The 12,953-nt window shown below is 49.1% G+C and overlaps 1 protein-coding gene across 3 annotated transcripts in view; it reads right to left on the reverse strand.

Annotated features, from left to right (window-relative positions):
* The window catches only part of NOTCH1 (notch receptor 1), a 96,403-nt gene that overhangs the window by 42,250 nt on the left and 41,200 nt on the right, over positions 1–12,953 (reverse strand). For all 3 annotated transcript variants that reach the window (XR_014521360.1, XM_083484904.1, XM_083484905.1), the window contains 7 exons: positions 12,803–12,925; positions 11,693–11,926; positions 11,371–11,526; positions 10,039–10,224; positions 8,581–8,694; positions 4,296–4,409; positions 438–671 (listed from right to left, as the gene is read on the reverse strand). Coding sequence is in view for 2 of the 3 variants with exons in the window: in XM_083484904.1 (XP_083341030.1) it covers positions 438–671; positions 4,296–4,409; positions 8,581–8,694; positions 10,039–10,224; positions 11,371–11,526; positions 11,693–11,926; positions 12,803–12,925 (1,161 nt within the window). In the remaining variant the exon portion in view is untranslated. The remainder of the gene's footprint in view (positions 1–437; positions 672–4,295; positions 4,410–8,580; positions 8,695–10,038; positions 10,225–11,370; positions 11,527–11,692; positions 11,927–12,802; positions 12,926–12,953) is intronic.

Genomic DNA, 12,953 nt, shown 5'->3' on the forward strand with positions numbered 1-12,953 from the left:
CTTTAAAAGAGGATTAGTCAAATTCATGGAGGAGGAGAGGGCTACTAGCCATAAGACTAGCCATAAGACTTTGTTCTGCCTCCACAGTTGGAGGCCTCTTGTCCTCCTTGCTAGCCACTTTAAGAACAGGACACTGGACTAGATGGGCACCCTTTGGCCTGATCCTGCAGGCTCTTCTTATGCTCTTATTTTGGGACACTCCCGAGCGGGCATGCGGTGCTGCCATGCTGCTGGATCAGTTCCTTGCAAGTACAGAATGGAGATGATGTGGCCCTTGTGAAAATGGGAGCGATTCCCATAGCTAATCGATGTGCTGAGTGCAGAAGTACTTTCCTTTGTCTGTCCTGAGCCTTTGCCTTACCTAAACATCCTTTAGGATTTTATTTTAATTTTTTTACAAAAAGACTGCTGCAGTGAACACCCCTGGGAGCTCTTACCTGTCGTCCCTTTGAGGCAGAGGCAGTTATAAGCGTTGTTCCGATCCTGGCAGGTGCCCCCGTTCTTGCAAGGCTGGCTCTGGCACTCGTTGATGTTCATGTCACAGAGACGCCCCGTGTAGCCTGGCTGGCAGAGGCAGGTGAAGGTGGCAATGCCATCTTGGCAGGTCCCATAGTGGCAAGGGTCTGGGTCACACTCGTTAATGTCAGTCTCACAATGGGGGCCAGAAAAGCCTGAGGAGGAGGCAACACCAAGCAGGTCATGACAATCAGTCCATCAGTCAATCAATAAATTGGGAGTTAGTCACCCCAACACAGATCTTTCTCTGTTTCGTTTTATACTGGGTTCCGCCCCCCAATATGTTGTTGTTTTCACTTCTTTATACAAGAAACAACAATGACTATTAAACCATGCCAACGCTCATCCTGCAGAAGCAACAAATGCCCATTTAATTACAATTAACTTCAAAGATTTAAACAAATGTACCATTCCACAAGTTGCCAGATGTCCTCAGAGCCTATAACCATGTTCTATTGATGTTGCATATATATCGCAGAACTACACCAGGTTGATTGAACAGTAGTGGCTTGATTGTTAGTTTGACTCTCTTGGACGTGTTGTCCATTTGTGCATTAATATTAAACTCCAGAGTTGTGAGGTCCAGATATGAAACACGTCTGCACTTAAGAGTCTACCTTTCTGCTGGTTTTAATGTACGTGCTATAAGCTGCTTTGAGTTATTTTTGTAATAAAGCAACTTGTAAGCTTAATAAACAACAACAAAAACCAACACAGGGCAACCCATAGGCAACTTGCAATTAAGTTTAAAAACTTTTCAAAACTTTTCAACTTCCATCAACTGCTGAGTAGCCTGGGCAGGGAGCAAGGAGAGGAAAGTCTTAACTAGGCATTGAAAAGATGCCAATGTCTGCAGCAGGTGGGTTTCACTTGAGAAAGCATTTCAGAGGTTGGTGGGACACAGCCAAAAAGCCTCTTGTGGACACCTTCTGAGCCTCCTCTCTCTAAGGGAGAGCCTGATTACAGAACACCAGTATGACCAGTCCTTAGGTGGCTCTTCTCATTGCTGTGACCTTGAAGCTGGTTTGGAATCAGCGCCTGGTGCAGGAAGTGGAGGCCAGTGAAACTACGGAACTCACCCCTGCAGGAGGCAGTGACAGCCACCAACCTGGATGGCTTTAAAAGAGGATTGGACAGATTCAGGGAGAAGGAAGAGGAAGAGGTTTATCAGTGGCTACTAGCCATGATGGCTGCACCCTGCCTCCACGGTCAGAGGCAGCAATGCTTCTGAACCCCATTTGCTGGAAACCACAGGGAGAGTTGCTCTTGTGCTCAGGTCCTGATTGTGGGCCGCTGCGGTTGGCCACTCTGCAAACAGCATGCTAGATGGCCAGATCCAAGAGGCTCACTTGATGTTCCTATGTCATGGTCTGACTTAGCATGAGGCAGCTTCCTATACAGATGAGTTCCCGGGGAAGCCCCCACAGAGAGCCTGGGGCACAGAAGCTGAACCAAACACACACCAAGTGCCCTTGAGCCCAGCAGCTAACAACCCCTTTGCCAGCCGGCGTGGCCAAGACATGGATAGGGGGGACCCTGGCTGCAAAGGGAAGACAGCGCGTGGCAAGAGGATTTGGAGGGGAGGTTCCTTAACGATTGGAGGAAGGAGAAGGAGCCGCACCCCCCCTCCCTACTGCCTCCCAACTGAATGCAAAGAGAGCCCGGCTTTGTCCCCAGGAGCGCACAATGGCTCCCCTTGCACAGACTACCCCTTTCTTCCTGTCTTTCGCAGGAGCCCAGAGGCAGCCTCTTCCCCACTTTGTCTGCATGCAGCTCAGAGAGGCTGGCCATGGAATCCAAAAGGGCAGGACCAGGACGGGAGGGGGAGGTGCGGTGTGTGTGTGGGGGGGGGGTTCAGTTGGGACAAACGGCTGCATGTACGGCTGCCTGTATGGCGGGATAATAGCAACTGAGAAGTGCCGGGAGACAGAGGAGGGAGAAGGACAAAAGCCGGGAGTGGGGGGAGGAAGAGGGGGGTTGGAAGGAAGACAAAGTCAGGCTTTGACTGTTCCCCCCCTCCCCACAGGCCTCCCCCATCAACGAAATCCACATCTCAGCTTTTCATCGGCGAGACCAAGATGCTCATTAGAGACTGTTCAGCTGGAAGATTTTTAGCGGAGGACCCCCACAAAAGCACCTCTGTTCACTGCTGCCGGCTCATGGCGTCGGCTTTGTCCCCAAACCTACTTGAGTTTCACTCGTCGAGTGCACACGGCCCCTGCTACCCCCCCCAAAAAAAACCCCGTGTGTATGTGTGTGTGAGGGTTTGGAAATGGCCTTTTTTTTTTGTATTGCTCTGTCCCCGCTTTCTCCTTTGCGGGGAGGCGAGGGGCCCAAGAAGGAAGGAGGAGACCAGAGGCAAAGACCCCAATGGCTGGCACACAACACCCCCTTCCCCAGCAATGTTTTCAGCCAAGGTGAGGGGGGGCTGCCTCCATTGTGTCAGGTGCTGCACAGAGAAAAACTCATGAGGAGTGGGGAAGAGAGGGAGGAAATGGAAGCAGAGTCCAATTTTTTTTGGGGGGGGGGTGCCACCAGTTGTCGGTGCCAGGGATCCTGGCATTGCACCAGTCAAGAATCAGAGCTGCTGCTCCTCCCCTCCTGAAAGCATTTCTAGGTTGCAAGCTGAACTGAGACCCCTTTAGGCCTTTAAGAAACATCTGAGGAAGTGTCATGGCGGCATCTGCTTGGCATGAAAAAGGCCCCTGGGCTCAATCCCCACATATATCTCCAGGTATGGCTGGAATCATCTCCTGCCTGAAAACTCTGGAGTGCCATTGCTGCCAGCCAGAGTAGACTGAGCTAGAGGGACCATGGCATCAGTAGAAGGCTGGTAAACTGCTGCCTCTCAAGCTACTGTCAGAGGCACAGAAGCAGGACTTGGTTTTTCTTTAACACACACATACAAAGAGAGAATAGGCAGTAGCCTGGCTTTACGAGCAAAGTGTTTGTTAGACTCTTGTCTGATGAAATGCAGAAAAAGAAAAATTAGACCCTACTCAGTGCAAACAGTAATGAATTAGATGCACCAAGGGTCAGTCTCAGTATATGGCACCCCCAACGTAACTATTTAACTCAGCCCTTTCTTCAGAACTATGAGGACTAGAATCTTACTTTACTTTTAGGGGAAGGGTCGGAGCTCTGTGGTATACAGTCCCTGGAATCTCCAGGTAGCCCTCCTCCAATAAAAGCCCTTATTCTCCTGGGGATATGGGTGATTTTAATGACACTGTTGTTAACAATGTTCAGTCTGTGCTTTACGGTGTGTGAAGTTTTGTTTTACAATTCTTGTTCCAACATTGTGTAACATTCTCTACTACGTTATTCTATTTTGCATTACTTTGCAGTATACTTTGGAACTCCCTGCCTAGTGACATCAGGCAACCACCTTCTCCGTACTCTTTCTGGCACCTGTTAAAAACATTTTTGTTTAGACAGGCCTAACCAGGTATTTAGAAAGTTGATGAAAGCTTTAGTTCATTGTGCTTTTAACCTTTAAAAAAGTTCTTAAATTATTGTTGTTTATTCTTCTTATTGATAATCTGTTTTAAGCATTTTTGTGCTGCACAGAAGGGTTTTGTTTTCAATCAAGGCATGTTACAAAATATATACTAAAGCACATTAGAGACTTTCTTTTAGCACAAGCGATATAAAAGTCAAATAAATAAAATTCCTTTGCGCGCAATGAAATTCATTATTTCCACAGTGGCCTGCCCCCTTCCTCAGAATCCCTGCCCTCCAGAAGAGGTCAGAGATCCCACACCCCCAACCCTGCTTACCTTCAGTGCATTCACAGGTGTAGGCATTGGGGCCATCAACACACTTGGCACCATTCTTGCACGGGGTGCTGGCACACTCGTCAATGTCATACTGGCACAGGTGGCCATTGAAACCTGCCGGGAAACAAAGAGGCTGAGCTTGGCCTGAGCACCGACTTCAGTATGGTCAAGACCCCTGCAGTGGTCACTCTCCTCCTCTCCCTTGCTGATAAGGAACAAATATGGCTCCCACCTCTTCCACAGGTGAGAAGCCTCTTCTTGCCCAGTCACCTGTGGCAAGTAATGGATTCCTCTAGGTGACCAGAAAGGGAAACTGTAGGGGCTTTAGGAGAAGGGCTGTGGCTTAGTGACAGAGTCACTGCTTTGCATGCAGAAGGTCCCAGGTTCAGTCCCCGGTTGCATCTCTAGGTGGGGCTGGGAACATGACTTGCATGAAACCACTGGACACAATACTGAGCTAGATGCTGGAAACCATGGCATAGGGAGGGCTCTTGTGCTTAGATCCTGCTTGCAGGCTTCCCATACGGGCATCTGGTTCACCACAAGTGAGAACAGGATGCCGGCATAGAGGGGCGCCGGTGTCTGATCCAGCAGCCAGGCCCTTCTTAAGTTCAGTTTTAGTTCTACTCAAGATAGACCTATTGGAAATTACGGGAAATTACGAAAACTTCAGTTTTCAATGGTTCTACTCTTCAGTAGGGCTTAGCTGGCGATGACCCCTTTGTGCACATCTTTATCTGGTCAGGATGCAGTCCAGACACCCTGCTTGAATTTCCCAGTCACTTTTATTTTAAAAAAGGAGTACCCAAGGGACAGTCAGAGGAGTTGGGAATAAAAGCCAAAAAACCTTTTCTGTGAAATATCTTGATGAATAGGCTGTCATTATACACTTCACAGCTGCCTTCCCACAAACATCCTCAGCCCCAAAGTGGGGCGGGGGGACCCAGTTCGGGGCGGACAATTACGTTAACTCTTGTGATTTCCCACAAACTGGAGGGTAAAGCTGTATCCCGCCCCCCATCCTCAATCCCTTAAAAAATGTCCAGAAATGTGAAAATGCAAACTGACAGATGGGCACTGCTCCCCCTTCCAAGATCTTGTCCTGTCTCTGGAAATCTTCTCTAGAGAGCGTAAAAAGCATGTCATGGGGGTCTGGCTGCCCCCTTTTTTCAGTTGCCCCACTTGGCACAGTGCCCAGGTGCGAAAGCGACAGCCAACTCTCTCTGTCTCCAGCACCTTCTTAGTTACACATTTTGTTTCTGGGAAGTTTGCAGCACCAAAGCAGCAGTAGAAATCTGCTCCACTTCACTGCAGAAAGCCAATATGACTTCTCTCTCCCACCCCCGGCACCCTCTGGCCACCATACATTTTAAGTACTGTGATGCCACTTTAAAAAGCCATGGCTTCCCCCCAAGGAATCCTGGGAACTATAGTTTGTTCAGGAGGTTGAGTTGTTAGGCAACCTCCCATATTCCCCTTACAGAGCTACAATTCCTAGAGCAGTTTAACCATCAATGCCTCTTCAAAGGGAACTCAGGGAACTGTAACTCCATGAAGGGAATAGAGAGGTTTCCTAGGAACTTACAGCACCCTGAACCAACAGCAGCTCCCAGGTTTCTTTTGGGGAAGCCATGACTCCTCAAAGTGGAATCATAGTGCTTTATGGTGTGAATGTGGAGCACTCTCACTCTCTCTCTCTCTCTCTCTCTGTCTCTCTCTCTCTCTCACACACACACACACACACACACACAAGGACCCCATAACTATCCCTACAAGCAGGGTAAGAAAAAAGAGCTTGAAAATGTGGGTTTTTCACACACCCCTCCATACACACAGAAACTCTTCCAACTAGACGCTGAAGGGGAGGGGGACCTTCAAATCCTCTTCTTGCTAGTAAATTGTGGCTTGTTGTGGCAACTATTCCACGTCAACACTTGGGGTGCCAGCCTTCTGTACCCTGGGGCTCTGCTTTCCCTCCATTCAGCCCCCAAATCAAGTTTTTCAGGGCCTTCGCTCTCCATTGCCATGGAAACGGCTGCCTAGGGTTCTGAATGGCCGCTGGACTGGCTCTCCCTGAGAACATCTTATTTACATCTACAGAGGAGGAGGAGGTGGAGGAGGAGGAGGAGGAAAGCCCGGCCTCTCGACTTCAAAAAGCCCCCAAAGCCCCATTTCATGGATTATCCAGCCCTCTCCCCCATTCTCTCGTCCTGTGGACTGCAAGACCTCATTTAAATCCATCCAGCCTTCCTCTCATTCTGCCTCTCCCAGCTTCCCAGTGCTCCCCCTCACCAACTTATTCCCCAACTAGGGGGGCCATTATAAGTGCAAATCTTGTTCCTGCCATTATTTAAATTGATCCTCGGTTTCTCACTCCCTCGCTTTCATTCTGTCTCCCAGATGAAGGAGGAAGTAGAGCTTGGCTTGAAGGTCTCTTTATGCTGAGAGGAGAGGTGTGTGCATTTGCTGTTCTGAGTTGCACAAAAAAGGGGGGGTGTCAGAATGGGGCAAAACAACCCCCAAAGTAGCAGCCCCTTCTAATCAACAGGGTAGAACCCCTAACCCCCACCCTCAGCATCTTAACTCTGCAAAAGTGGCACAGAGGCTCGTTGTGCAGCTGGTGTGGCATAATTTCGGCTGCGTTTACATGACAGTCTATTCCATGGGTAGGCAAACTAAGGCCCAGGGGTAGGATCTGGCCCAATTGCCTTCTAAATCCGGCCTGCAGATGGTCCAGGAATCAGCGTGTTTTTACATGAGTAGAACATGTGCTTTTATTTAAAATGCATCTCTGGGTTATTTGTGGGGCATAAGAATTTGTTCATTTTTTCCCTTCAAAATATAGTCCAGCCCCCCACAAGGTCTGAGGGACAGTGGACTGGCCCCCTGCTGAAAAAGTCTGCTGACCCCTGGTCTATTCCCTTTTCCCGACATTTCCCCAACTGCTAGATTCCATGTTATATTTGAGCTTTCACACGATGTAAATTCACTTCCAGGAATATAGAGAAGGCTGTAATCCCAGCACAGTTTATCCCATTTTCCTGAAGTTTCCCTAACTGTTGATTCCTGCATTATATATGAGCTTTAACATGGCGAAGAAGCCACCTCTAAAAATCTAGTGGAATGTAGAGCAAGTTTTAACATGTATCTCTGTTATTTGCTTCCAGAAGAAACGTCTGTTTGCAAATAACACAGAAATGAGAGTGAAACCTCCGCTGCATTCTGCTAGATCTCTGGTTTTCATCTCATGCAAAAGTTCAAATATAACACAGAGGAAACATCATGAAGGCGAAATAAACTACCGAGTGAATGCAGCCTCTAAAAAGGTAACAGGATGCACAGAGGTCATTGGTTTTTTCCCTGTGGTCACAACTATTTAACCTAAATTATACTTGCTGTTAGGAATCTTGTAATGACAAAGCAATTTTACACACACACACACACACAAAAACAAACAAACAAACAAACAAACCAAATGATAAACTCAGTTTCTCCATAGGGCAGGCACTGAGCAGAGAACGGAACCAGTCCTGTCTGCCTGATGATGAGCGTGCCTGGGTGATTCCCAAGCTTCCCAGTGCACACTCCTCTCATCCACACATGACGTGCACACCAGGGCCCTGAGCACAATAGCACTTCCTTGCTAGCCACCCCCAGCAACTGGCATTTAAAGACACAACACCTCTGATGCGGGGGGGGGGGCTCTTTCTGTCCTGAACACAGTGCAAATTCTGTCTGTGCAAGGCAGATTTCTATTTAAACCTGCCCTTTATTTAGAATCATGAGGACTAGTAACCTTACTTCCCTTTTTAGGGGAAAAAGCCACCAGTAGCATGGAGCGTCTGCTTTGCATGCAAAAGGTTCAAAACCCCAGGGTTCAGCCTCTGGTGGCTTCTTTAGGTAAGGCTAGGAGATACCCCCTGCCTGAAAGGTAAACTGGACCTCTGGACCCAGAGGTTTCCTTTACTTACCAAGGCTAACAGCAGTGGCAGCCCCCCCCCCCCGACACTCCTTCAAAGACAGGGCAACCCACTTCTCAACACCACATTCCTCCACCTCAAATGCAGGCATGGAGCCCCTTGGAACTGCCAGAATTAAGAGACATCAGAGGAGAAGCATCCAATTTCCCCCGAGCTGCCCACTCTGAGCGTATTTCAAACTTGCCGGCGAGGTTTGCCTCTGGGTGGTGGATTAACTGCAGCTCCGTTCTCACTACAAAGGCTTTGCACTGAAGGCGGAGAGATCGATGCCCCTCCACCCCCACCCCACCCCGCTCCAGTAGTACCTCTGGGGCACTCGCAGGCAAACTCATTGATCTTGTCCACACAGTTCCCGTTGTGCAGGCAGGGGCTGCTGGCGCACTCGTCCGTGTTGATCTCGCAGTAGATGCCCTCGTAGCCTGAAAGGAGTTTCCAAACAAGGAAAGAAAAGGTAAGCCTAAAGGAGCTCCCCTGATGCATGCAGAGAGGACAGCACACCTATAGCAGAAAAAGGTCCGTGCCTCAAAGAGCCTGCAGCAAATGGCTCAAGCCCACCTTTGGCAAGGCCAGCTCCTCTTTTGGCTTTATGGTAGAGGAGAGACTCCTGGCTCTGCTAAGCCACTTTCTCCTGCAGTTTGGTGGCAGCAAAATGTTGTAGTGCATCAACACATACCAGGACTGCTCTTGTTCAGGATGTGATGCGTGTGTGTGTGCCTAAGCGAGGCTCTCCCACCCCCTTCCTTGACCAGCTGCAACACAACAGCCCTGCAGTGTTGCCAATGGGTTTTACTCTATGGTAATTGCTGCCACCTTCCATCCTCCCACTTACTCCTGCAGCCCAGAAGGGAGGGGATCTGGGGTGCACCAAGGCAATTACTTTTAAAAAGGCTCTGAGCCTGTGCATCCAGGCTAGGGTCAAAGCAGCTTGCTTGTTTCCCTGGCAGACCCTCTTAAACTTCCTAAAACCCAGGCATTCCAAGACCAAAGCACCCTGTGTTTTAGGAGGCAGCTCTCTTACAAGTTACTCAAGAGTGTAAAGGCAGCCCACACAGAGAGAGTCTCTCCCAGATCTCAGAAGAGCATACTGATCTGTTTCATGGGGTTCCCACCTGCCCCTCTTCCTAAGATCAGAAGGAAATGTCCTTTCTCTATGGTCCCACCCTAGAGGGAGGCACAGCTTATGGCAACAAGAGACAGGGCCTTTTCAGTAGCTGCACCAACCCTATGGCTTTACTTCATTGGTAGGAGAAGTCCAGGTGTGGCAAACGTCGAAGCAGAATATGCCCAGACGCCACCTCTCTCCTAGGCATCAGGCTTCACACAGTGCAGGCACAAACTGATACACAAATAGGTTGTACCAGAGGCTGTCAATGTGGTGACCTGCAGCTGCTGCTGGACCACCAGCTCCCATCATCATTCACAAACACTGGCTATGCTGAGAGTCAGGTTTGATGCAGTGGTTAAGAGTGTCGACTAGGACCTGGGAGAGATCGGGGTTAAAATCCCCCACCCCTCAACTTGGCCACAAAGCTTTCCAGACAGGAACTTGGGAGCCAGTCACCGCCTCTTAGCTTAAGCCTAACCTCACAGGGTTGCTGAATTAAATGAGGAGCAGAGGAAAAAACCATGCATGCCACCTTGAACTCCTTTGGGGCGTGTGTGTGTGTGTAAGTGAATAATAGAGGGAGCTGGGAATTCAACAACACCTAGAGGGCACACTGCTGGGGATACCTCCTGGGTGGTACGTAGAACTGGGCACTCACCTGGCATGCAAATGCAGTGAAAGACCCCAATCTGGTCCAGGCAGGTAGCATCGTTCTGGCAGGGGTTTGAGGAGCACTCATTCACATCAATCTCACAGCGGGGGCCAGAGTAGCCTTGCTGGCACTGGCATTCGAAGGAGCCCTCTGTGTTGAGGCACTTCCCCGCATGCTCACAGGGGTTGGCACCTGTTGGGTTCAGAACCATTAAAAATACATAATCAGCATTCTATATTAGCATTACTGGTCTTCCGAGTTTGTACTGAACTGTGTTCATTCTTTACTACTCCTATGTTCGCCTTTGCTTTATCTACAGGCTGTCGTGAATTTTTCAATACAAGAAATATTGTTTGTTCATTTGTAACACGGTTGTTGTTGTGAGATGCTCTGAGCTTGGCACTGCCGTTGTGCTCCCCCCCCCCTTCCAGAAAGCAGCAAACAAATATTAAATCAAATCCAAATTGAACACACACAAAAAAAAACACAGTGTAGAGAAGCAGTAGCTCCCAAAGGAAGCAACAGAGCATGACTGGGGATGGTGGCCATGGATCGGGACCTCCCAGCCTGTACCTTTCTGGCTCCTGGCCTTGTCCTTCCCCAAACTCTCTGTTTGCATGTAGTCTCCTGAGCTGGGTTTCAGGATCCCACTGTACTCCTTGAGTATTTCTTATGATGACCTGCTCTAGCTAGCTCCCTATTCTGGGGGGTCCAAATGTTGCTAAATAATGCAGAGTGTTAACTCTGGGCAGATTCAATGTCCTTCCATATCCCAAGTGCTGTGGGACAGCAGGTATGCTGGCTCCCTTCTTTCCTTCAAGGTATTATGCCCCTGTTAACTATCAGGAGCTGGAATCCACAAAACAATGTATATCTGTTCTGCAATTACTAAACTGGAGTTTGGCAGCAGAAAAAAAATTGGCCCCTTTGCTGACCAAGGTCAGTTCAACTTTATGTTAAAAATCTAATGGAAGATAAAAACATAAACAAAGGCATCAATGGCAGCTAAATTTCTATCGGTGAGAAAAAAACAACACCTGAAACCAAGAGAGAGCATTTTCAGCGAGTAACTCTGTCAGCCGGACTTCCAGCATTGCAGGGGGTTGGGCTAGATGACCCTGAGGATCCCTTCAAACTCTACGATTCTAACTCGAGATTACAGTTGTTGTTATTTTGCATTTAGATATCTGCTATGTTCTGAAAGTCCTTGTGTGAGGCATGCTTTTTTTTATTTCCTGTGTGCTGACTGTATTACATTGGGTTTCAGGCTAGAACAGACTACGCAGGTCCCTTTCCACTGGTATTTCTCCCCGCCAAGTCCTCCCTGTGCCCACTTACCAAGCGAGCATTCATCCACATCCTGGTTGCAGGCAGGCCCCATGTAGCCAGAGGGGCAGGTGCAGATGGCCTTCCCAGTGACTGGGTTGGTGTCGCAGTTGGACCCGTCATTGCAGGGATTGCTGATGCAAGCATCGTTGAGGTGGCACAGCAGACCTGCAAGGAAACGGGCACAGGTGCTTAGAAAAGAATGCTTGCAGGGGGGCTCCGACCCTCCCTCTCTCAAAAGTGCCATGGCCACCCACCCCAAAGTGGCACTCTGGTTTTGTGTACCAACAGGGGAGAGAGCTGGGACCTTCCGTTCAGCTCCCTCGATCCGCACCTGTCCGTCCATGCGGGCACTCGCAGTAGAAAGAGGCCACACGATCGTGGCAGGTGGCTCCCACGAAGCAGGCAGCGTTGGCGCAGTCGTCAATGTTCTCGCTGCAGTCCTCGCCTGTCCAGCCGTTGACACAGACGCAGTTGTAGCTGCCATGGGTATTGTGGCACGTGCCCCCGTTCTGGCAAGCATTGGGGATCAGTTGGCACTCGTCCACGTCCTCTGCACAGTACTGGCCTGGAAGAGGTTCACAGAATCACAGAATTGGAAGAGTTGGAAGGGGCCCAAGGGGTAGTCATCTAGTCCAGCCCCTGCAACGCAGGAATCGCAGTGGGGCGGAGTAAAGAGATGAGTTGGACATCATCTTTGCCCTCATTGTCAAAAGACAGCAAATTTATTTCACTTATATAACGCAAGGTCATCAGTAACAATCGTGATAATTGTAAGAGTGGGTTGTTTACAGCTAAGTCCTATGCAGAGCTGACCTACTAAAATTTGGGTGACCTGAGCGAGTCAAATTCACCCATTTCAATAGGCTTACTTTGAGGAGGTGTAATGTGGGATAAGCCCCAGCCACATTATTAATGGTAGCAAGAGCAACACCAATAATAGTTGTAGCTAAGGCAAATAAAATGGCAATAACAACACTAATACAGTGGTACCTCGGGATGCGAACGGGATCAGTTAGGAGCCCCGTTTGCATTCCGAACGGAACGTAAGATGCGTCTGCGGGTCACGTTTTGCCGCTTCTGCGCATGCACGTGACATCATTTTGAGCATCTGCGCATGCGCGAGTGGCGAAACCTGGAAGTAATGCACTCCGTTACTTCCAGGTTGCTGCGGAGCGCAACTCGAACGCGCTCAACCCGAAGCACATTCAACTTGAGATACGACTGTATTGCGTATTTCATAATGCATAACTTTCAACATAAATCTGTAAAGGTCTGCAAGTGCATTAAAACCTTGGCATCTTAGGTGCGCCCTATGAACAGAAAATGGATTGGAAGGGTGCAGCTGAGCCAGTCTTCAAACCCTAACCATGACCCTCCCTGGAGCCAAACCCTTGCCTATTCCCTAGTCCCCCACCCAAAGATATTGGCCTTCATTCCCTACCTGTCCATTCAGGGGGGCACTGACAGTTGTAGGTGTTCACCCCGTCCACGCAGGTCCCTCCATTCTTGCAGTTGTTCCCTGGGCAGTCATTGAGATTTTCCTCACAGTTCTGACCAGCAAAACCTGCCAGGTGTTTGAAGGTAGGGAAAGA

The sequence above is a fragment of the Podarcis liolepis genome (genome assembly GCF_965112155.1).
Source record: "Podarcis liolepis genome assembly, chromosome: Z".
In the NCBI taxonomy this organism is placed as follows: Eukaryota; Metazoa; Chordata; class Lepidosauria; order Squamata; family Lacertidae; genus Podarcis; species Podarcis liolepis.